The following is a 24,545-nucleotide window of genomic DNA, read 5'->3' as shown; positions in this document are numbered from 1 at the left end:
ATGGACTTGTAGAAAAACTATCTAAATCTTCCGATTTCGAAGAACAATACCTCTCACGACGTGTTGACGGTTCGGCTGGAATTTAACCCTCGGTACTGTCGCGTGAAGACCGACGCCGCTATCGCTTCTACTACCGGACCGCCACCAAACTTTCGCAACGAAAGTATTACCAGTGATAAATACCCCGGACCCTAATAAACCCTTTAGTCAGTGAGCACCGTGTAATGAGCTCCTAATAATTCTGCAACAATAACACCGACCTTGTGCGTGTGTAGGGCGTTTCGCTCACGGCGAAACGGCGGTTCCATTGTGTCGAGCGGCTTTGCATAATTACCTGTTAGCGGATGGAAGCTCCTTACAATCGGGTCACTGTTCACCTCGCACACATACACGTCGGAATCGTTCAAACGTGCTTCCTTGATAAGAAGCACCCACACGTCGCCACCGAGCGGGGTTCTGCCTTTGGGCGCTGCAAGAAATAGGAAGAGAGCCGGGGAAGGAATAATAATGAGAAACTAGCATCAGGATGCATGCATTTATTGTAACTGCCAACATAGGTCCATTGTTTTGCACACTCGGAGCGGAAATATAAGTCATAATTAAAAATATTCATCCATTGATGTAGTTGAGGTATTGGAAGGAATGATGATTTTTTTTTTTTGTAATAATTTGTATTGTTTTGGTTTGTTTTTTGTAAGACTAGATCCTTTTTGAATAATGCTCTTTGGAATGAAAAGAGTTTCCCTCTATTTGATAATATCTATTGTGTAATACGGTGAGGTATCGTTCTTTTATTGTGAGTTTCATACACTGCAGAAATTGTATTGCCCTGAAGGTCCTTTCGACAAGTTGATTGTTGAAAACGTTTAGAGTGTTATGAAAGAAGCTTATGAATATTATAATGTAGAGAAATATTTTTTCCAGGCCGACCGAACCTCAATATAAATGTTATCATCATTGTATAAAATCAATAGGTTGAATAAATTCAAGCCACGTGCACGTATAACGGGATTTGGAATGATTTAGTTTAGTAAAATTAAAGACGAGCAGGAGCAATCCAGCTTGTCGCAAAGGTTCGAAAATCCAGGACACAGTCACGGTGGTATTCAAGAAATACACTTGTCTGCCATGCCGTTTTTTAAGGGTAAAAGTTTACAGAAAGTTGTATTTCTAGATTATGCTTGAGATCATGCCTTGTGGACCATGGTCAAAAATTGCCAAACACCTATTCGATTAGTAGGTATTTGATTTTATACATACATTACATAGCCTAAAGATAGCTTCATCCCTATTGACAAAATCTGCCAACTAAGGCACTACTATGCCAAATTTGGGCTTAATAGTAATAAAGGCCCTCAAGTTGTACGGGATTCATCGCATGCAAGCTTGTGTGAAAAATCACGGTAAATTGTGACCATTATGCGTAGGACATAAATATATTATTTAAATAAATCATCATTAAAATGGGGAAAGTTTTGTGAAATTATTGTTAAGCGTCGCAAAAGCTAGCTTATGCATAAGAGTAATTTTTAAATACATTTCACTAACTTATTGCATCATTTAAACGAGACAGTTCATACTGTAATTGAAATAATTCTATACTGAGTCATATTTTGTAATTTAAATGGCTCAATATACGGGAAAAAAATATTTAAACATGATTTGAGTAGAAAGATGATTGAATTACTAAAATTTTATTAAAACTAGGTAGAAAAAGATTTTTTTGGACTTTATAATCCAATAATTTTAATATTTTCAATATGTCTTACTCAGACATGTTCACAAACGACTGTGGAGCTTGCATGTGAGTTTGCTACGTGCAACTTGAGGGCCTATATTACTCTTTAGCCCAAATTTGTATTAAAAAATCCCTTAGTAGTGATTATCAAGGCAATTTTGTCCATTGGTGAAGAGGTGGAAGTGGGACCATTATCATCAACAACGATCGCATACTTGCCGGCGTTCCTTAACAGTATGCAACAATTGCATACTTGCAGGCGTCTATATAACACTTTCCTGGATTTCAATACGATTTTTAATAGCCTAAAGTTCGACAATATTTTCCTCCTATTATTTTATAAAATATTTACCTTATTTTATTCTACAATTTCATCTATTTTCTACATCTTTCATAATCAAAACATCATCCATAGCTGTATGAATCACACAGCAAATATTTTTTGTTTCCTTTCCACGTGAAAAAAATCGTCTACAAATCCATTAAACAGCTATGAATTGGGTGATGAAAAAGTAAAATTTCACTAGAAAAAGATGTTTTTCTGCTGAGTAAAAAATAGGAAACGTTCAATATTTAGCTACATTTTTACACCAACATTCAACTTAAAACAAACAAACAAAACTAGACCACCCTTTGCTGTCCGCGCCACAACATCAAAGGATGTATAATTGAACTTTCACTTTTGCCTTGCAAAACGGTTCGCGCGGCACACAAACGGTACATGAAACGGTGAAAGATTTTCACCGGCAAAAATTAAAGCACAGAACATTTTGCACGGTTTTGCCCGGGAAGAAATTCGAGTGCAGCATCTCAACAGTAATAGGTTGGCTGCAGTGTTGCGCTTCTAAGAGGAAGCCACTGGCACAGGTTTGGTGAAGTACGCCGCGTTCAAGCACCGAGCGACCAGGTGTAGTGTCGAAAGCGGACGCATGGTGCTTCACGTGCTAAACTCTCCCATTCGCACCGTGCCATTTCCTTTCAAAAAAGCGCTGAAGCAGTCGTGGGAAAATGGAAGTATCACTTCACGGACGGTGCTTGTTACGGCGCTTGTCGCTTGAGCGAAATGGCACAACCCGTTCGCGCTGGAGTTCGCACGAAGACAGCGAAGACTGGTACAAGGTAGTAGGTTTGCTTATGGTTTCTGTCACGCCGAGTGCCAAGTAACTCACCCAAACGGAGGAAAATAATTAGCGAACCCAGACAAGCTCGCCTTCCGTCGACGGTTTGCTCGGTACTAAGGTCTTTTTTAGATGGCTGGCAACATTCTTGCTTGCTGCAAGCTGAACCGAAACGGAATATGTGTTTTTTTTCGCTTCTCACGGTACGTTTGTTGTTGTTGGTGTTGTTTGCTTTTTAATCACCGTCTTGCAACTTTTACGCGGTCGGTAGCCTTCTGTTCTCTAGTGACCTTTCTTCTTCGGTACCGAAATGGTTTCACGTAGAAAAATTACCACGGCCGTTTAACGGTGCGTTAGAAGTGAGAAGGCAAAATGTCGCAAATCACATAATGTGCGGATGGGAATGAAATTTAATTTTACATTCCTTCAAGTGTAGGTTCGTATCAAAACAGGGCATGATTTAGCATTATATGTAGCTGTAGTTATTTTTTCTTATTATTGTCAGCGTAGTTCTTCACAATATGAAAGTCTTATAATTTTAAGATACCTTTTTATTAGACACAATTTGACTGACTGGAATGATATGATGGATAGATCTCTGGGTGACGGTAGCGTCTACAACTGTGCTAGGCTTTACACTACAAGACCGGGGTTCGAATCCCATCCGGACCGTTCCCTCGTAGTAAGAACTGAATATCCAACTAGTAGTTCATTATACTGAGCCTGATGAGACTTTGTTTATTACCTTTGGTCCCAGTAAACAATATATTCCACACAGGTACTGTCCAAAACTGAGGAACACCCTGAGAGTCACATTCCAGAGAAAGATGTTTAAAAAAATGTTTAACGCCTGTGGAAGGACAATTGAGGAGCCACTACAATGACGAGCACTAAAGGCTGTTTGGTGATCTCCCCAGCGCGCAACGAATAAGATTAACTGGGCTTTGGTCAGGCGACTGGCCGCGTCATGGAGGCCCTCAACGGATGACCAGTTCGGTAAGTCTTCACATACGAACAAAAGAGTGATAGGGCCAAATTAAGTCAGGCGGATGCCGTCTATACTGACTTTAAAATAGCATTCGACAGTATTTTAATTAACCTACTGCTTGCCAAACTGAAGAAACTCTGCTTGGGAAGTCCTGTTCTGGCTAAGTTAAGGTTTCTTCGTCTTATCTTTGTGATAGACCTTGTCAAGTCCGAATTCAGGATTCCCTTTCTGATTTATTCGATGGTTCGACTGTGGTTCCTCACGGCTGAGGACCTGAAAATCTTCCTTTCTGTATCCTCCTCGTCCTCGGATTGTTGCCGTCTCCAAAATTTCCTCCATGTCTTCTATGTTTGGTGCAGTTCTAATGGACCAGGACTAGACAAGGTAACAGACCTTGTCCCCAGAAGTGTAACGTGATTTACTTTGGTCGTGCTAACAATAAGATTCTTTGGAGATACTCATTATGTGTTGAAGGGATTGTACTGTTGCTGGGTACGATCGATCCTCGAATATGCTTGCGTAGTTTGATTACCAGGGGTGACGGCGAAAGCAAGGTTCAAACGGCTACAGAGCATGTTTACAAGACTTGCCACTCGTCGGTTTCTTTCGAGCTATTACAATGTGTCCATTCCCTCGTACTCCTGTCGCCTATTAGGCCTCGAACCTCTGCAAACCCGTCATTCTCACATCCAATTCTCATTTATTGCTGGACTTCTGTCCAATACCATTGATGCTCCTTTTCTCAGTGCGTAAGTAGCTTTTAATAACTCTCAGCATCTATTTAATTACCATGTCTCGTTGTCACTTTTTCGATCTCGTCTTCGCGCTGCCACTTCCTGGCCTTTCCCGTAATGTTATTTTTAAGTGACATACGTTCTTAAGCCTTCGAGGCAGATTTTTGTTAAACAAAAAAAAAAAACAAATTAATTAATAAAATGGAATGATGGCGTAGCTAATGTATGTCACGTCAAACTCATGTCGCTATAGAAATACAGCATTTAAATAAAAAAAATAATTGACCTTACTGGTTAGCGGAGCATTGATTACAGTTATACTACTGTAATTTATCATAAGAGCGCATTTCAAACTAAATCTTCTTTAAAAAGCGATAAAGCTTAATAACTATATAAAAGAATGGACTTCCTTCTACGAGTTTCTACGAATATTTTAGATGTTCCAGAAAGCTCTGCTCTGCGCTGCTTCCAGAAGTTTTGAGCTCTCTACAAGTCCCTTCACATTCCGTTAAGGCAAAATTATAAAGAAAGTTTAAACTCTCATTTATAAGAAAATTATTTTTAAATTGCTTCTTGATACAATTCTAATAAGAAACAAAATAATTTAATGACTCAATCACCTAAATAAGGAACATAATTTTGTTTGCCCCAAGTTTAAATTATTTAACTTTTTGTATTTTTTTTCGAAGCGAATAAATGTAACAGGAGGTGAAGCATATTGTTTTAGTTGCATGTTTTATCGATGCTTCCAAAAAGAGAAAATCATTATTATAAAATTGAATTAAAAAATACCTTTTTTGTGTGCTTTTTCAATTACTTGTACCGCACAGATGTGAAGTAAACTTTTTTTTTCATTTTTGTTATTGCTTTGCTAGTGATTGAATTGAATCGGAGCTACAAATTTCAATATAAATCAACGTATCCACAAAAATGTACCAACAAACTTTTTTCCGCGAATGAAAACGCAACCTGCCACTGCACACCGAACATCCAGTACGCTGATTGTGCAATACTGCTGAAAACAGATTTTTTTTATCGCTCAAAAGTATCAACGCAAAAAGGGAAAAGAAAAACAAACAAACAAACAACGCATTGCGTTACGAGCATTGTGCATTCGGTTATATTCATTCATTTCTGCTGAATGGCAGCTGTAACGACCGAATGCAGTTTGCGCGGAGGGAAAAGACCCCATACAAAGCAAACCCATGCATCCAGGATCGCAAAACGAGTCTTGTATGAAAACAATGGCGAAATGAAAAGCTTCGTTTGAACTCAACGTTTTCAAGACACAAAAGAGGATACCGGTCCTGGTCCTAGGGTCCGATATGGGGTAAAACTTTTATACCTTATACCTACATGTTACATCATTGGTGGCTGGGAAGCAAAAGATAAACACACGAGGGAGACGCAAAGCAGCAGCCGTTCTGGCGGACGCTTGCGACGGAAAAACCAGCGTAAACCGAAAAGGGGCGGGATGGTTTAGACGAGTTCGGACAGCAAAACTACTAACGCCGTTCTGTTTGTCCGTCTGTCTTACGTGTTGATTTACCGAGCGATACTCGACAGTGTTGCGAACGGCCAGCCCTTTCCTTCGTGCATGTCCTGTAAACGGCGCGACCAACAACCATCATCATCCTCATCATCAACACCACTACCCAACCACTTTGTGGAGCGAGCGCACAGGTTCGGGAAATCGTTTTCCGTAACGGTGGCCGGAAGCCGTGCAAATGACACAAAGCGTAACCAACCGAGAAGCAACCGAGCGGACCTGTAAAAGGAACTGTCGTTTTTGCACCATTTCTCAGCCCATTGCTGCAATGGCGAACTAGAACCTGGGAACTGATATCCTTTGATCTGCTTTTTTTTTTTTTGGTGGTGGAGTTGTCGCTTGCAGCGGACAGTAGACGAACCTACAAGTGAGTGATGAGTGATTTCTAGTGAGAGTCCGGAATAAAAAAAAAGGTACAAAGTATCATGCCTTTTCGGTCACTTGCGTTACACTTACTCAAAGTGACACTAAATTATGCGTTTCGGTGGAGAAAGAATGCAGCGGAAATGTGTGTACATTGCAGCTGTTACATTAATTGAAGTACTTGAGCACTATCTGGTACGTATCGTGTTATATATGTTTCGTGCACTTTCTACATCCTCTTTAACCATGATAAGTGTGTTTTAAGCTATTCGATCTATTTTTATTCCATAAAAACCATTTGATATGCGCTTTTCATCCATAACAACAGCTAATTTTATTTTGTAATACAATTCTGAACGCCTAAAAGTATGCAATCATGCAACAAAAGAAACATGAAACATTAATTTTGCATACGCAACTGATGTATTTGTTGTGGTCTTAGAAAAAATCATCGAAAATTCTTCAAATGACCAAACTGTATTGATTTCCGTGCATAAAAGAGTCGACAAGCGGAACAAAAGTTGTGGACTCTGTGACGCACTTTTCATCATTTGATTTGCGCGGTTTATTTCAATTTGTACGCTCTGATTTGACATGCTTTTCCATGTTGTGCTTGATAAGACTGCATTTTGAATCAGTTGCTTTCGATGCGAATGTGATTTGTTCTGCAAGCTATTACAGCTAAAGAGATTGATTTGCACAACTTATTTTTTGTGATGGATTCTTTACTCATCGATGCCTAATAATTTGCAAGGATAAGTGCGGTAGGACTCATCAAACTGTTCATTCAGATTGTATTTCTGTTAATAACGGAGCATGCTTGAAGGGTTTTTAAATACAGGAAAAGTTATAAACTTATAACTCGCGTATTAAAGGATTTCAAATATTTTTTTCCATTTTCTTCTAGGTTTACAGTTAATTTCTTCTTTTAGAGTTTTGTATACTTACATGATGTCTCTATTCCCGAAATTGGGCGTCGAGGCATTTAGAATATGAAGCAAGAAGTTTTTCACTACAAAATAAAATAAAAGCAAAAATATTTCATGCAAAAATACTAGCGGTTACAATTTCCCGTGAAATTAACTAAACCCAGGGTTTCTTTTTTTCCTCCAAAAATGTCGGGAAAACCGGATCCCTACGCACTAACTGTTCATTGATTTCAAGGCGGCCTACTATACCATAAATCGGACCGAACTATGGAACACGTTCGAATCTCACCGGGGTCTGACGCAGGGAGACGGGCTCTCCTGCTTGTTGTTCAACAACTCTCGGGAGGGTGTCATGCGAAGCGAGGGCTTCAATATTCGGGGCATGATTTTCAAACGATATCTCCAATTCCTTGGATATCTGGAAATTTGATCACCTGCTTGCCGGAGTCTCTGACCGTGATAGAACCCAACTCGGAAGCAGAGTATCAGTTGACGGCGACGATCTCGAGGTGGTAGAGGAGTTCTGCTACCTTGGTATGATCATAACTTCGGAAAACAACGTATGCAGCGAAATCCGAAGGCGCATTGCTTAGGGGAATCGTGCCTACTACGGACTCCACAAACTCCTGCGATCCAGAAGACTCCAACTACACACGAAAGGGTTTCGTTTTATTTTTATTGTTTTGAAACTTCTTATGACAATTTGCAAGATTATGGTTTAATATATAACGCTGTTAAATATGTAACATCCTAGTTACAATTTACAGGATTTCCAATTAACTTTGCAGCAACACGTGCTTTCAAAAAAAGTAATTGCATACTTTCGGGCGCATCGAACGCGGAGTAAACAAATTTCAGAAAAATAAATACCAAGAAAAGGATACACTTATACCACTGTTTCTAATGGATTCGTATTGCAACACGGTAACAGCTGTGCAATACACAATTAAGCAAAACTAAATAGTCCCATACAATATTTATGGCCTTGACAAATGCCTCTGTTCCCGTAAAGTCGCTACCGAATTTATAGCGCAAGAAAACTTTCGAATCCTTTTAGTGCTGCAATTAGTATTACACCGACTCGAAACTATATTTAAACCCAAGACGAAGCACAGTGAATTTGCTTCTATTTTCAAGAACAACCCAAAATCGATCGCAGCTGAATAGCACGCATGTACCCGGACCCAGACGCACAACACCAAGAGCAAGCAAGTGGAACATAAATTTTACCTTCGCATTCGAATGCGCAAAGCTTTCTCAAAAGGCCCAGTGTCTTACAAATGGACCACCAACGATTTCAAATCTAAACACACACATACACACTCACACTGCTGCTGGGAGACGCCATCGGTACCGGTATGGCTTTCCGAAAGGATCTTTATTTGCCGCTTTTGGCTAGTCTTTGTGTTTTCCCTTCATTTTTTTTTGCATCCTTTCCCAAAAATGGATGTTGGAGCGATAGTGTGTTGTTTCTTGAGAACAGGACGCTCAGGGGGAAGTATCCTTAACTTTTGTGCTTACGAGTTTTCCTACGCCCTAATAAGTGAGCGTAGCATAAATTACTCGAAACTTTCTAATTAAAATTAGGAACGATGCTCTACCCGGCGACACACAGCAAACAGAAGCGTACACAGCGTGTGTAGTATGTGGCCGTCCTTTGCCCACCAGCCAACCTAAAGTGAAAGCGTCCTCGTCTGCTTCCCGCTCTCTGACAGACACACGGACAAGGTTCCTCACAACCAGAGCTGTTTTTTTTTCATTCATGGTTTCATCCTTTTCCCGTCCGTACCAAGCAAAGGGATAAGGCGGCACAACGGGGTGGAAAACAATTTTAAATTCAATTGTTTTCACTTTATTTACTCTTTCGGTAAGTTGTTGTGCAGGTGGGAAAGATGATCTGGCTCGTTTTGTGTCAGCGGCGTGGTGTGACTGCACGCACGGTATGTCCTGGGCACACACACACACACACACACACACACACACACACACACACACACACACACACACACACCAGCCGAGGAATAATGAAGGAAAAGTTGCTGACTGTACGTGCACGCCACCATCGGTTGGCGACATGGAACGTTCCGCCAATGGGAAATGTACCCTTTTTTTGTCGGGTGAGTGTGGAATGTGGCCAAATTCCCCAAATTCACCCGGCAGCAACCCGCAGGTCCTTCCACTTGCCTGCCCTTTTGCCGCCCCCGGTGTAGCGTGTGGTGGTGGAAAGGTAAAAGAAAATATTTTTCTCTCCCTTGAACGAGGTTTTTCCATTCATTGTGAATAACGGTTCGAGCGTTGACGTTGATTGCCCTGCCGCGCTCCCGGACTGGCCAAATGGGTGGCTGTACGCGAACACATTCCAGCTGCTGGAATGTCTTTGAATCTTTGGCCTGAGACGTATCCCGTGAAGAGACAGAGCTTTTTTCACCATCCCGTCAGGTATTCTACTGTTTCTTAATTAAATTGCTGAATTATTGAGAATGGGGCCGACGGAAGTGTTGCCAACCCGGGAGGAGCCATCCTGCCGCCGGGTAGCTTAGTGGCACACTCGTTAACCTGCTTTATCGACAGTGTCGTTCGCCTGGAATGTCGTACGCCCCACCCAGTACAAAGAAGGTGGCTGATAATGAGAAGCGATTATTACCGAAATAATCACTCCCGTAAATGAGCGACAAAAATGTTTTCAATGTTTTCACAACTTTCCCCAGCTTTCCCCCTGGGAACTCCCGTACCCCAGAATAGCTGGGGCAGCTCTTTCCGTCGCGAGAGGCTTTCAGTACTTACAGTCATCGTGCAGGACGCTGATCCGCTTGTCGCCGGTGACCCGGTTTATGCCAGCTGATAGGATTTCGTGAGGTCCTTTGCGCCACAGCACGGTATCGTTGTTGTAGGGCGTCATCACCACGCACGTTAGCAGTGCGTCCTCACCGACGTGCACCATGGACGGTCCACCCGTGCCTGGAAAAGAAAATGGAAAAAACGGGACAATGAGTGAATGCGAATGGACGAGAAAAAAAAAGCAGAACATCAATGTAACGGCCACGGAAGGGGTATCATAATTAGACGTTTTGCTAAGGAACGGACATAGCGAAATAGGGTCAGCGGTGTTAGAATTGAATGGCTCAAAAATGTCGGCAATCACTATAAAGCTAAATGTTTATTGTGTGCCCAGAAACACTCCCCGAGGGCGTCGTACTGGTGTGAAGCAGCTGGCGCCACTTGGGAATGTTTGCTTTCCTTTGCCGGTGAGGTGAACCGGCCATTTGAATCTATGTAAAGTTTGCTGTAAATTTCTGGTTAACATTGGGTCTAAATATCCCTACGGCCTATTTGAAGACTGATTCAATGGCAGCGTGATTACGCAAGTATTTGTAGCTGCGTCCATTTTTAATGTGTGCTACTATTTGTGTCTTTCTCGCTGGAAATCTTTCCGGGCAGGTTTTGTAGTGTTATTGTTTTAGGTAAGAATCATTTACATCACAATGGTTTTATAGAAACTTGAGTTAGCCAAATAAAACGTCGTTACAACCGAAGTTTATAATGTTTTGGAAGAACAATTGGAAAACTACAGGGTGGCATCGTAGGAGTGATACAATTTGTTTATGTAGTAGAATTGAAATTTTAAGAAATTTTATTTAATTGGATTGATTTCTCTTCGGAATCTGGCACCTTTGCATTTGATAACGGCCCGTAGACACTTTTTTGAAAATCGTTGAAGGCCGCACGCACAACTTCATTGGGCATTTTGTACCATAGCTTAAACAACCGTCTCTTGAATTCGTCCAAATTCAAATGGTTGACGTAGCCCAACTTTCCAAGCATGTATCCGCATATGCTAAAGTCCAACGGGTTCATATCTGGGGAAGAAACAGGCCATTTCGATACTTAACATGATGAAACATGGATTGCTCCTTGAATCACTCCTGAACGATCGGCTGGAGCGGAATACTGTTGGAAGCAAAAACCTTGGAGAACGTGTTCTAAATAGTCCAAAATTAGACTTAAATTAAGTTGAGATAGATTCGGCCTAATCTGAATGTTTGTCAAGCCTGGCCAAGGCAAAGTTTTCACTAGTTTGCTACTTGTATCCTTTATTTTTCTTCTTCTTGTCCTGCTCAGGATTGAAATTAGTTTCCAGGAAATTCGATCTAGGGCTGCAGTCCTCCAACCACGGCTGCATCCGATCTCCGACAGGCTTGACTCCACTTGATCCAGCCAACGAGCTCGCTGTGCTCTTCTGCGCTTCGTGCCGAACGGGTCGCTGACGACCTTCTTGGTGGGGCATGAGTCCGGCATCCTCATCACGTGCCCCGAGCCAACGTATCCTTCCGGCTTTGACTACCTTCAGGATATCAGCACCGCTAACCAGCTCAGCTAGCTCGTGGTTCATTCTCCTTCGCCACACGCCCTTTTCTCACACCGCCAAAGATAGACCTTAGCACCCGCCGTTCGAAAATTGCGAGTGCATTGGCGTCCTCCGTCAGCATAGTAGCACGTGTCAAGGTGCGGTAAATCGTGCATTTAGTGTGTTGTTGGAGTCTTCTGGATCGCAGGAGTTTGTGGAGTCCGTAGTATGCACGATTCCCCTGAACAATTCGCCTTCAGATTTCACTGCTTACGTTGTTGTCCGAAGTAAAGATCGAACCAAGGTAGCAGAACTCCTCTACCACCTCGAGATCGTCGCCGTCAACTGATACTCTGCTTCCGAGTCGGGCTCTATCACGGTCTCTATCATACCGCCTCAGTTGTCCGTCCGATGATATCGATGTCATCCGCGAAGCCAAGGAATAAAGGAGAGATCGGGTGCAAATCGTGCCCCGGATGCCGAAGCCCGCGCTTCGCATGAAACCCTCCCGAGCAATGTTGAACAACAAACAGAAGAATCCGTCTCCTTGCTTCAGACCCCGGTGAGATTCGAACGATTCCGACAGCATGCTCGAAACTCTCTCCTTGCACTGCATACTCAATACTCAATACCCCCTCAATACCCGTGGAATCAATACGTCCTCGGCGTACAGAATGGTAACATATCTCTCCAAATATCTGAGCTAGAGGTACACGGGGAAACCCAACCCCTTGGGAAGATGGATAATATGGCTAAATTGAGCGGTGGGAGAGAACAAGCGTCTGTTCTCCATGTTAGGGTGGCTGGTTGTCCTTCTGTCCTGACATCCTACGGGACTTTAATAAGCTAGAATGCGTAGGCCCTGCGACAAGACAGGGGGTTGGGGGAGAGTCCTTGCAAGCCACCCTCCAATACAATAGCAACGGAAGGAATGAATCCTTAATAGTTTGCTAGAAAACGGAAGTGAACACTAAGTGTGTGTTTAGCACTATAAATAGTAAACAGGTTAGTCTGTCAAAATAAACCCATGTGGTACACAGTGATGGAAAACATAATACAAGGGCACTTGAATATGTGTAATGAAACCTCAGTAAAACGGTGATTGTTATTTACTTCATTTTGATCATTCATTAGAGCCATTAAACAACGCAAGTATCGCTGGCTTTCGAACTACATAGTATCAGTAAGTCTAATAAACCAGCGTGACCTAGAGGTCGTTAACCCAAGAAAAAGAACAATGCTAAACAATAATCAAAAAGCTAGTGGTACAAAAAAAATCAGGACTCGGATGAAACATCCCAAGGTTAGAAACTGAATACTACACTTTCTGGACGGTGGAATTACAGAAAACGACTGGGCTGGTTTTATTGAAGAAGTAACCGGCAAATCACTATAAGTTCTAAGTGTGTAAACTCTAAATAATAATCATCCAAAAATGATGATGGAAACACCAGATCGCTGCCACCTTTGATCGTTTCTCTGGCAAGATCCTATGGAAAGTATTTGAATATCCACAGAGCCAAGGTGCCGGGAAGATTTCATGCAAAGTACGGTTTATAACAAGGCGCTGATGCGGCTGAAAAGAACAAAACTCGTGCCAACTCAATTCCTAATGTCGTAGCTTTTGATGGGACCGAAGGTACTTCTCCCGCAGCCATCAGTGAATTATTTACAAAAAGATTTGAGAGTCAATTTGTCAATCTACCGCCTGTTCCAACTGCTGTCGCTGAAGCAATCGCAGACACTCCGGCCAATGCGCTAGACTTCAATCTTCCACATGTGGATACATCTATAGTGGTTACATTTATTACACGGTGCCATTGTTCTCGTTCGATGCTGCAATGCTATCGCGCCAATTTTAGCAAACGTCTTTAACGCCTCTCTTCAAACGGGGATATTCCCCAGTAGTTGGAAATCAGCATTAATGGTAACAATCCACAAAAAGGGCGACCGCACAAACGCAGAAAATTACCGGGGCGTGTCGTCTCCTTGTGCTATGTCGAAGGTGTTCGAGCTTATTCTCCACAACTCAATGCTTGCTGCTTCAAAGCATTACTTATGCCCTGCTCAACATGGATTCGTACCAAAACGTTCTACGTCCACAAATCTAGTTGAATACGTCAGTTTCTGCAAGAGAAATCTAGACTGCGGGTTATGAAGACGGCTTTTGATTCGGTGTCTCATCCTACTCTTGTGGCAAAATTACTAGAAGAAGCTAGGTTTTGACAATATTATGGTCAAATGGATCTAATCCTATCTATCTGATCGATCATACAGTATTAAGCTTGGGGATAGTGTGTCATGTGCCTTCACCAGCAACTCTGGCGTTCCTCAAAGCAGCATCCTCGGCCCGCTGTTGTTCCTACTCTACATCAGGGATGCTGCAATACCAAAAATTGAACTTGCTTATTTTAACATATTGATGTATGCGGATGATGTTACAACACGCGATTGATGTTTTTAGTTTATGGTGCCGTAGAAATGCATTGTCATTGTCCGTCAATAACTGTCAAGTAATGTCCTTTTCGAGATGCAGCACTATTATCCTATTTGATTACAACATTGACAATAGTTTACTTCAACGTCCTGAATGTGTTAGAGACTTCTCCTCCTCTCCTTGACAATTTCGTATGACTTGTATTTCGTATGACAAAGGAGTTTCGCGACCCTACTACTATTAAAACGCTGTTCTGTTCCCTAGTTCGATCAGGCTTAGAGTACGCAAGTGTTGTTTGGTGCCCCGTAGCACATATCTAGAGCAAGCGCATAGAAACAATTCAACGAAAAGCTACGCGATTTGCAATTACGCGCCTCCCATGGAGACCCTACGATCGACGCCCAGACTATCCCATTCGATGTCTTCTCTTGGGACTCCAACCACTGGCAGTTCGTCGTTCGGCAGCTCAGTGTATATTTGTAGCTGGTTTGATCGGCAACGAAATAGATGCTCCAGCTCTCCTTAGCTCCGTTAACTTATTTGCGCTCTCTAGGAGTCTAAGGCAGCGAGACATAGTCCGGGCCGCTAATAATAGCATTTAGTTGGGAGTGCGTGTCTACCGAACCAGTTTAAATCAAGACCTCGCTTGGTTAGCGTAAACCAACGATAAGCTTGAGCCCTAAGTACATATGATTGAGGCCGATTGGGAAGTAGAGTACAAGATGACAGAAGTGATTGACCCGTAGGGGTCAATTTGGTATCTTTGCTCAATCATAACGTCGGATAGTAATGTGAGCAATGACATCAGAAGCGGAAATTGTATTGAGACATTTCTCAGAAGAATCTATCTAGACGTGAAACGTTCCACATATGATACTGATGTATCTGGGTCGACGTCTACGAATATGAGTCCTGGGCTGTGCGATCACAGGACTCTTTTGCTCTTGATACTCTTGCTGTTTCTGAGCGGCAATTGTAAAATACTTTAACTTTGATTTCGTTACAATCCATTTACACAATACTATCGAAAATCCAACGATTTCGAACTGTTTGTATGCCTTCCACACTGTCATTACTGATTATATTTTGTCGAACAGCACAGGCAATTATACTCAAGTCAGGATTATGCTGATTATGTTAATAACTCTCTCTATCGTGCTCTTCCACCATACAGACCACTTTTACTATTTAGCATCTTCATCAAAAACAAATTATTACGATTCGCTCAACCAATGCCCAAAACCGACCCATTGAAAAATAAATAGGAATTGTTGTAGACAAAAATTTTAAACGAAGAGAAGAACAAAAATCAAAAACAAACGGCAAAATTAATCATATCGAAAGCGCCCGGCCACCACAAGCCGGTGTGGCATTTGAAATTGATTCCAAAATTAATGTTTACCGTGAAATTGGCAAAGTTTCCTCGTTACCACCAGCGAACCACCCGAAGGCGAAACAAGGTCTGAATCGCAACCGTCGGCCGTAGTAGTGTCCTTAATATCAAATCTGTCTGCGTTCTCTTCCGCTGGTGCGCCGACCTCAAAACGCGATGGTTCTTCAGTGGTTTGTGTTGGAGATATTCAAGTCCAGACAATGCCCTACCCGAGGGGTGGCTCATTTTCCGGCCGAATTGCCGAGCCATTGCAAAAGAAGGAAAGAGTATGTCTTAAGTGTTATATGTTTTGGTTCGAATTTTTTATTTTCTTTTTTATTTTGATATAACCAGCCAAAGGCCCAGTAAAGTCCCTTCATGGTTTGGTGGAAGGTGGAAAAAATAGATTTCAGAACTATAAGCCTGAACCGAATCAGGACCGTTGAAATCAACGAAAAATGGGAGCAACTAGCGTCTGTTATAAAAATAACGACCAGACACACACACACACACACACAGGACCACTTGGTTGAAAATAAAATTGGAGCAAGGTAGATTGGGAGATAAAAGAAAAACAAAATTCTCCCCACCCGAAGAAAACAACTATTTTCAGTGCCGGACAGCTTTAAGAACGTTCATGCCAGAAAGGTTCTGCTGACAGGCCGGTCCCGTGCGATTGTAGCCGATAGTCGAAAGATTTGAGCTTCCGGTGTTGAAAGTAGGCTACAAAAATGTTTCAATTTTTTATTTCCTATGTGCAACCATCCGGCAATCATCGGCAGCGGTGTATCGTTTCGTTCGCTTCACAGTTCCAGAACCGTTGCGCTTCCCATCGCGTTTGGAGGATGATGCGTGGTTCCATTCCTGTGCCCTTCCGACTACGATCGGAAACGTCTTCCGCTCGACGGTTGGAGGCAGCGTTTGATAGGATTATTATTTTTTTCCCGCAGCCGCAAGAGGAAAGAAGAAGAGACAGCGAAAGAATGATGCTTAGAAGGCTGTAATTCTTTCGCCACAAGCAAAAAGCCTACCAATTCGAAATTTGTGATCGTTCTTTTCGTTTTTCTTCTCTGCTTTCCTGTATAAGGAATGTGAAAATGTGCTTAAGGAATGCCATCAGAAAACGAACGATTCAACGAGCCTTCAACGCCTTTTGCCGGGGGAAGGCAACCGACGCAGTGGGCGGACTGTTAGTGGGCATGTTCGTATGTCGATGTTGTAAAAATCTGTTGTAGGTGGTAGCTCGCTTTCAAAGCTGTCGAAATATTTCACTCAATGTCGAACGAACGATAAAGGCTTCGCATTTTTGTTCTCCTTTTCTTGCCTTTCGTCTTATTCCCAATTGCTTTCGTCGCCCGTTTCAACCATTGCGAAACGATAAAGTTTAGCAAATGTAAGCGGTCACAAGTACATTTGCTGTTTATGGTGTGTGGGGAAAAGGAAAACCCACGTATCAGGGACACGGTCCCCGCCAGAGACTCGTACTCCTGCAGCCACAGAAGTAAGTTGATTTGCCAAACCGTCTCGTCTTAACTTTGACGAAGCTCGACGAGAGTTGATGCGTAAAAGTACTTTCAGTTGATTTCCGTTCTCCTTTGGGGACGAAAGCATACGGCTTCACCACGAGTTCATAAATCACTTGCCAACGCACTGTACGGCAACTGGCACGTACCTGCACGTACGTACCTTCGGTGGTAATGGTTGGGAAAAATCTTTACCAGTTCTGTACGCCATTACCATGAGGTTTTACTTCAACGAGGAGTCAGACACGGTTTTGGGAGTGTTGATCGTGATGAGGACTGATGTTTTGACGATGCATTGTATAGTAAGACTTGCTTAAATGAAGATTCCATGGATTAGTTATAATATTTGGTACTCCTTTAAATTTAATAACCAATTAGGTGATAACATGATGCTTATTACATATGCAACCCGTATTACATGAAATGTTAGATAGATAATAGTATAAGCATTAGTGTTTGTGATATCAAATTTCTATTTCTAAAAAACATTGATGTTAGAAATAAAATGAGAACGCTTAGAACCACCAAACAAGAAGATTGCGCGTGTGAGAGCTATCTGAACACAGGGTTAAATCTTAAATTCTTATAAAAGATCTTATTTTATTCTAACATCTAGTATAGCAATATATCACAATACATGATGGCATTAGGAAAATCGAATTCTTCAAGCCACGCTGTGTATGCTTCGACTAATGTATCACCATCACCCTACAATCTTCAGCTATGAACTGAATGGAAGAATCCTTGTGAGAAAAGATTGCGTCAAAGATCTAGGTGTGAATTGACACGATCGACTATCGACAAAATCTGCCAAATAAGGTAAAACTAAGGCAAATTTGTATTGAAAAATCCGTTAGTAGCGTGTTTTAAGGCAATTTTGTCGATAGGGGAGACTGTTGTTACCGCAAAGACGTCAAAGGAGATAGTGTGACAAGTGAGCTAGCAGTAGTGAGCAATCAGTGAGTGCCACTCGCATGAGAGACACTAAGGGAAAACTTATAAAAGGACAAACACAGGTAATAAATCCTTCTTGAATTTTCCAGACCCACAACGACGACTATACTTCTTGTTTTTCTTCTTGGCTTAACGACCTTTAAGCTCATTGCTGGCCATCAACTGGCTTACCAAACTTTCCGAAACCACAAAGTTGGACTGTCATTCTTCACTGCGGGTGAACGGTCCGGATGGGATTCGAACCTCGGTCCTGCCGTTCGAAGACCGGCGGCGATTCCACACCGAAATTGCCTTCAAATTCTCCTCAACGGTACCAACGATTTTAGCTACATATGCCAGCCATGTCGCTCCGGTCTCATGTAATGCTCTCAGTCACGAAACCCCGGATCATGTTTGGTTCTCGTGACCCTCTGGTCTGTATGCGTCGCCTCCTCAACTCGGTTGGTGAAGTGTGTGAATCGGGAATGTCAGGGCCAGAAGTACTGATGCGAGTTTCGAGAGAAAACCTTTGTTGTGCGTTAAGAAAATCTCTGTTGTGCGTCGAACCATTATGCGATGAATGCACATCTTCAACGTATTGGTAGTGGTTTCTACTCCAAGGTTTCTAGCTGTAGCAACGGATACCACGACTTTGACCACATCCTCTGGTCATGTTTCATGGAATTCGATGTGGATAGACCCGGACTCTTAGCAGACGTTCGGGCATCAGGAAGATCCCCGGCGGTGCCGATGCGCGATATCCTGGGACAGAAGGACTACGAATATGCGCGGATTCTGTTTGACTTCGCCAAAGAGATGGGAATCGTCCTTTGCTCCCTTCCGCTCTCCCTTCCCGTAGATTGTACGCACTATCGTCCTATTCGTGGATTGTAGTCTGTTATGTTTTTTGTTCTTTGTTTGTTACACGTTCTCAACGATGACGTCGACATTCGCCACTATTTCCGCGCCAGAATCGATAAAAGTTAGTTTAGGAGATCTGAGGTCGTAGCTGGCGACCTTGTCGTTGGCGGAATGTTTGGATTCGATTCTGCAGTAACCTTACAAGGTTATCTTGACTGTCGGCTCCTTGCGTTTTGCTGGCATCAGGGTCGCCAGCGACATTAGATCTCTGAGCAAATTGAATTAGGTTTGGACGATGTGAAGTTGTGACTGGCGGCTTTACTATTGGCGGAATGCGTGAGTTAGATGCTACTGTAGCTTCACAAAGTTGTAGTGACTTTCGGACTCGTGCGTTCTGCCGATGGTGGGGCCGCCAGCGACAATATCCAAATGCTGGCAACGACATGGAGTGGCAAATCACCACAAACTATCCGCAACAAAGGAGGTTTTCTTGGGAGCCAGTTGATAGTGTCCACGGCACGTTGCTCCAAAGAGACGACAACCCCTTAGCAGACATAGAGAGGACAACTTCAGAACCATACCTGGCAGCAACAACATCCACAACCGAGTTCACGTGGGATAAGATGCACTTGAATTGAATGAGAGGGAAATGTCTACCCTCCAAATAGGGTAGAAGTGAAATGAATTGTTAAGCTAAATATAAAATTAGATTTTAAGGAATACGGCCTGGCCGTCATTACGAAATTAAACAAAATATTATAATAATTTCGTGTCACCGCAACACCGAGAAGGATAATCAGTTTAATTTAATTCAATAAACAATTACAGTGTTAATTTGTAATACTCTTACATACATTTTATGACACAATAAATGCTCGGAGTGGTCCTATCTTAGACGGCGCGTCTAAGATAGGCGCTGATCTTCACAAAATAGGTTCAAATCCCAAATCCCAAAACACACAAATCCTGACCATACCTCCGTTGTGCGTAAGTCTCGTAAGCCATTAGATGACCGCTACGTCTTTAAGTCAAGGAAAATGGACAAGAACTATTGCTAAAAATATTGAAGATTTTCTCAACCAAATACTCAAGCAAGAGGAAGATATCTCATTGCATAACTTTAGGCGTAGATTATTACAAATGTTAACCGTGTATGGTCAGGATCAGGCAAATAATAAAGTGGAAAGCCATGTACATAACACTTTCTATTAAGTCATTAAAATCTATGTTGACAATATGATGTCAAGCTTTCATACTTATAAATAAAGCAATAAATGAAAAAAAAGTTATATGTTACTATAGAAGGAAACTAGTTCATCCATTGCGCAAATTCACCTTACCATTTGTCGGAGATTCACTTCACAGCTATGGTTTTGAATAGTTATTTGCATGTAATATAACACATTTAAAACCACAAAAAAAAACACAGCAGAAGAGAAGTATAATTCATCTGTACAAACATCATCTCATGGTACGATTGATCGCTCCGATTATTAAAATTAAACATCGTAAGTGTTGCGGTACGTTCTCGCTACCATTGCTGTCACACAGTGAAGAAAAAGGAGCCTTGTGGTGACTGTACAAAGCACGTACAATAAAAATCGAAATGATTGTGCTGTTTGCTTGGAGAAAATTAAAGCGATTAGCAAGCCTGACGTTTGTTGTATTATCATCCCTCACATTTGGTTATCCGTCCGTTGGAAAGTAGCTCTACCTGTGTTCAGTTTAAATTATAAGGCACCCTTACCGTAATCAGTTGTTTCTTTCCAGATTGACGTTCACTGAAGGACTAAGACGAATGGAAAGCGTACTGTTCAACTTTTCCACTCGGTGTACATTGTTTTTTGGCTTCTTTTCTTTTTCTTTTACGCTCTCGCTTTCCCTCTGGTTTTGCTTACAGAAATGTAATGTTTCGGTTGTTCTGTATCATTCTTCAAACAATTCCCTTGTCTCCCAGCTCAGCCGAACCCCGACTGTGCGCTTGAAACCAAACACGGAGCAGAGTGTTTTTGGTTAAAAATTTACACACCATGTTCCTGTCACTTCATCTCCCGATCGCTTGACTTTGGCGAGCCGGTGGGACTGGAAGTGGGTGAAATTGTCATTCCTGCCAACCAAGAAGCGAGCCAGAATGAAAAAGGATCCCGGTATTGCGCAAAAAGGATACGCCAACCGAGCCATTACCGAGCCGATTTGATGCCGTCGTTTTGTTGCGGTGACGGAGTGGCATAACAAATTAAATCTTATCTCACCGAACAGACTGAAAAATGAGTGAACATAAATAATATCCATCCAAATGGAACGCCGCACTTTGGCGTTCCGGCGAGGAAGATCCATTGTCGGTCGGGCGAAGGACGAGAGGGCGCGAGAAAGCCGAGTGGCGGATGTGACACACCACCAACCTGCCCGCACGATACCCCAACCCTAGCGGAAGTCCAGGAAATGAAGTGAAAATACAGCTAATTTCCTTCAACCGGCAGAAGAGGAACCGCTGAAAGTTGTGCCAATGATGCTTCGCATCGGCTACAATGGGTAGCGATGTAGCCGAAAGAGAAAATTGTTATTTTCAATCATTCTAATTACGGAAACGAATCAAACGATCCAATCAAGGGCGTCAATGATTCGTTCGCGTAAAGGCCCATTACTAAAGATTTTCACATTTCCATCCATTTGCAGGGCGCGGCGGGCACACTGTTGCTGCTCGATAAACCGGAAAACGATTTTTCTTCACCAGAGTTTCCTGTCGACCCCCGTTCAAGAACGTTTGATGATGTAATGAGTTTGCTATCGTTGGTGAAGGAGAAGAAGGAGTGATAACAGATAAGATCATTTGCGAACGATTAGTCGGAATATTGGGTCGATGTGAGGTTAGCCGAACCGTGACCAATAAAACGTTTTATTGTTGAATCGCTAAAGATGTCTGCCATCATCGTGTCTTAATTAGCTTTGCGGAGGTTTCTTTGCGTGGGCGTCGAACCAAAGCCGATTGAAAGTGTTTTGAACCGCCTCCACAACAAGAGCTTTCATCAATCAAGGGCAGGGCACGTGCTTTGGAATATATTTAAAACTATGCCGGGCTCAAGCCTGTTCTTGGTATTTTTCATGCTGTATATGGAGTGAAATGATGTGGCTTTGATTGAATTTCACAATTAATATCGGAAACAGACGATGGTAAAATCAAACTTGGAGGGATTTATGCAGTTATTAGTCCTGCGAACATTTGTTATTATGTTTATCATAATAAAGAGGTTAATGATTTGAATTATCATCAAATGATTGACTATCAACATGTTGCAGATAAAAAGTAAAATTAAAGAGAAAAATATACGAACCTTTGCGTGAAATTTCATGACTCAGATTAAAGGACTTGGAATGACTAGTGTTTTTCTCATGACATGCCCCACTCTATAGAATAAGGCATCGATTGTGACATGCCCCACTATAGATGCCTTATTCTGGACAGATCAAGAGCAGATGGTACGATAATCTTTTCAATCATTGTGTATTTAAACAAAAATTCTAGATCGTCTGTTCTATGATACAGTTTGCGATAATCACAGATCAATAATATTTTTATTAAAATACACTAAATGCTCAAAGAATCTTATGTAGTCGGCCTCAGGAAAACTAATAAAAGCTCTAAAACATGACAAGACCACTTTCACGTCGCTTTCAGGCTGTTTCGCTCTAAGCTAGACTCTATGCAAAATTGAAATGCAGCTAATCTAGGGAAACGAAGCTAAATAGCTACAAGTTGCTATTTAGCTTACAAGAAGGTATTTCCCACACGACAGAAACGGAACTCGGTTTCGATACCTTTAACTTCACTTGCCTTTTGTTGAAGACTCGTCGTGATTGATTTGCTGATTTGCCATTACAAATCGCGGTATTCCAGTTGTTTTTGACGAAAAATTGATTTTACAGCATGTCCTATCGATTCATTAAAAATAGGTTTCGATTGTTTATTTTTCATATCGCAACAATCGATTCTTATCGACATTCATTATGAGCAGTTTATTATGTTCCTCAAAAATCTTCCTCAACCTTAATAAAGACGTATATCGAATTTATGACTCCTTGACGTCTATGACTTGTGGGTGGATGGAACACCAAGGGAAACTTTTTCTTATAGATTGCGCACAGGATAATATATCCATCAAATTCTATTATAATTTTGCTTTTTTGGTATCGGAAATTTAAATCCAAATGTCAGTCTAAGACCAGGCAACCTTAGACTGACAGTAGTTGAAGTTGTTATCAAAACAGTAGCTCAAGGTCGCAAAAAGCTAACCTCTTTGCACGTACTTTTGATACCTTGGTTACACTTTAGCAGTTCAATTATTTTCAAAAAATGGGCTTGGCACCCTCGCCATCCCATCAATAACACAACCAACAACAAACGAAAAACAAGAAAACGCCCCCTAAAATCACCGTGGTATAAGTTATTTTGAAAAGTCAACATGCGGACGCTGTACCTGCCAGGGAATGGAAAATTTTCAGTATTTTTCCATGCACACCAAAGCAGGGGTAAAAACAGAATGGGCGCATAAAAGGCGCTCATGACCAAGTTCAGTTTACCTTTTTGCGTTACCTATACCTTGTTAAATAATTTTTCTGGATCTTTCTTGTGCTCGTTCTTTTCTTTTTGCATTTTGCATTGCTTCCCTTCCCATAGACAAAGACCGAAAATAAAACGATTAGCTCTTTCTAACAATTTTAGTTAAGAAAAAAAATGCAGTATTCCTCACTGATGCCCAATTATCTGTATTAAATTAAAAAGGGATAAAACATATCAGTTCACGATTTGGCCTGCTGTCCAACGGTCCTATTGCTCACTTAAAGCTAAGCGTGAAAACTTTGTCTCACATTTTACATTATTTTACATGCGCCCTTAACATGTGTTCCCATCCTGCAAATCGGCCACAAGTGTTCCACCCGTGTTGGCGTACTATCCCCTCCGGTGGGATTATGCCAGTCAAATGTTGAGATTCAAGTAGTTACGAGTACAAATTACTATTTCATATACCTCTCACATCCCAAAAAAACTAACATATGACCCTAAAGAACCGACCGCACCCACGTAACGCAAAAAGGACGTGTGTGGCATCAAGTGTGTGCGTGTGTGATTATCCTGAGGGTGTTCGACCCGGGAACAATCCAATTTGCATAAATAGCTTCACCGGTTTGGTGGTCGAACTGTGGGGAAGGAATTATTTCACCCCGGAAGAGGATCCTAGTCGCATTCCCTGAAGAGGAATGGCCTAAGGGCTCGGGCTACGTGCATCGACCGGATAATCTTTTCGCTCCCATAATAAACTGGCATGAGATTTAAGGCTGTACTAAGAAACCGCATGGTATGGGAAGATTGTTTTGCTTCTGGAGGATTTATTCGATCAACTTTTTTCTCTTTGGTGCCGAAACTGCATGAAAGCCACTGATAGGACGCGGTGATAGTATTGCTTTGCTAGTTAGTCGCTTGGTTGCCATGATAAGAAATCATTACACCCACTAAACTCCGGCTTGGAAAGCAGCTTTCGAAACCATCTTCTTAGGTTCGGAGAAGCGATCGAAAGATCTGTGCTTTTAGACTTTCAATTAAGACTATCGCTCAGTCCCACAGCGTCGGACATGTGTCGACAACAGTGTCCAGGGAGG

At 41.9% G+C, this 24,545-nt stretch overlaps 3 protein-coding genes across 3 annotated transcripts in view; all 3 read right to left on the bottom strand.

Annotated features, from left to right (window-relative positions):
• Positions 1–24,545, bottom strand: part of LOC126556214 (glycerol-3-phosphate phosphatase-like) — a 231,494-nt gene that overhangs the window by 80,531 nt on the left and 126,418 nt on the right. The gene's annotated exons all lie outside the window — the stretch shown is intronic.
• The window catches only part of LOC126556345 (signal peptidase complex subunit 3), a 586,951-nt gene that overhangs the window by 497,619 nt on the left and 64,787 nt on the right, over positions 1–24,545 (bottom strand). The window lies entirely within an intron of this gene.
• Positions 1–24,545, bottom strand: part of LOC126568760 (Ig-like and fibronectin type-III domain-containing protein 1) — a 32,856-nt gene that overhangs the window by 6,171 nt on the left and 2,140 nt on the right. Inside the window, exons 2-3 of the mRNA XM_050225366.1 lie at positions 10,204–10,377; positions 335–469 (exon numbers count right to left, since the gene is read on the bottom strand). Coding sequence (XP_050081323.1) covers positions 335–469; positions 10,204–10,377 — 309 coding nt within the window. The remainder of the gene's footprint in view (positions 1–334; positions 470–10,203; positions 10,378–24,545) is intronic.

Source organism: Anopheles maculipalpis, chromosome 2RL, assembly GCF_943734695.1.
Source record: "Anopheles maculipalpis chromosome 2RL, idAnoMacuDA_375_x, whole genome shotgun sequence".
NCBI classification, from domain to species: domain Eukaryota; kingdom Metazoa; phylum Arthropoda; class Insecta; order Diptera; family Culicidae; genus Anopheles; species Anopheles maculipalpis.
This window is presented reverse-complemented; position numbering and strand designations above follow the sequence as displayed.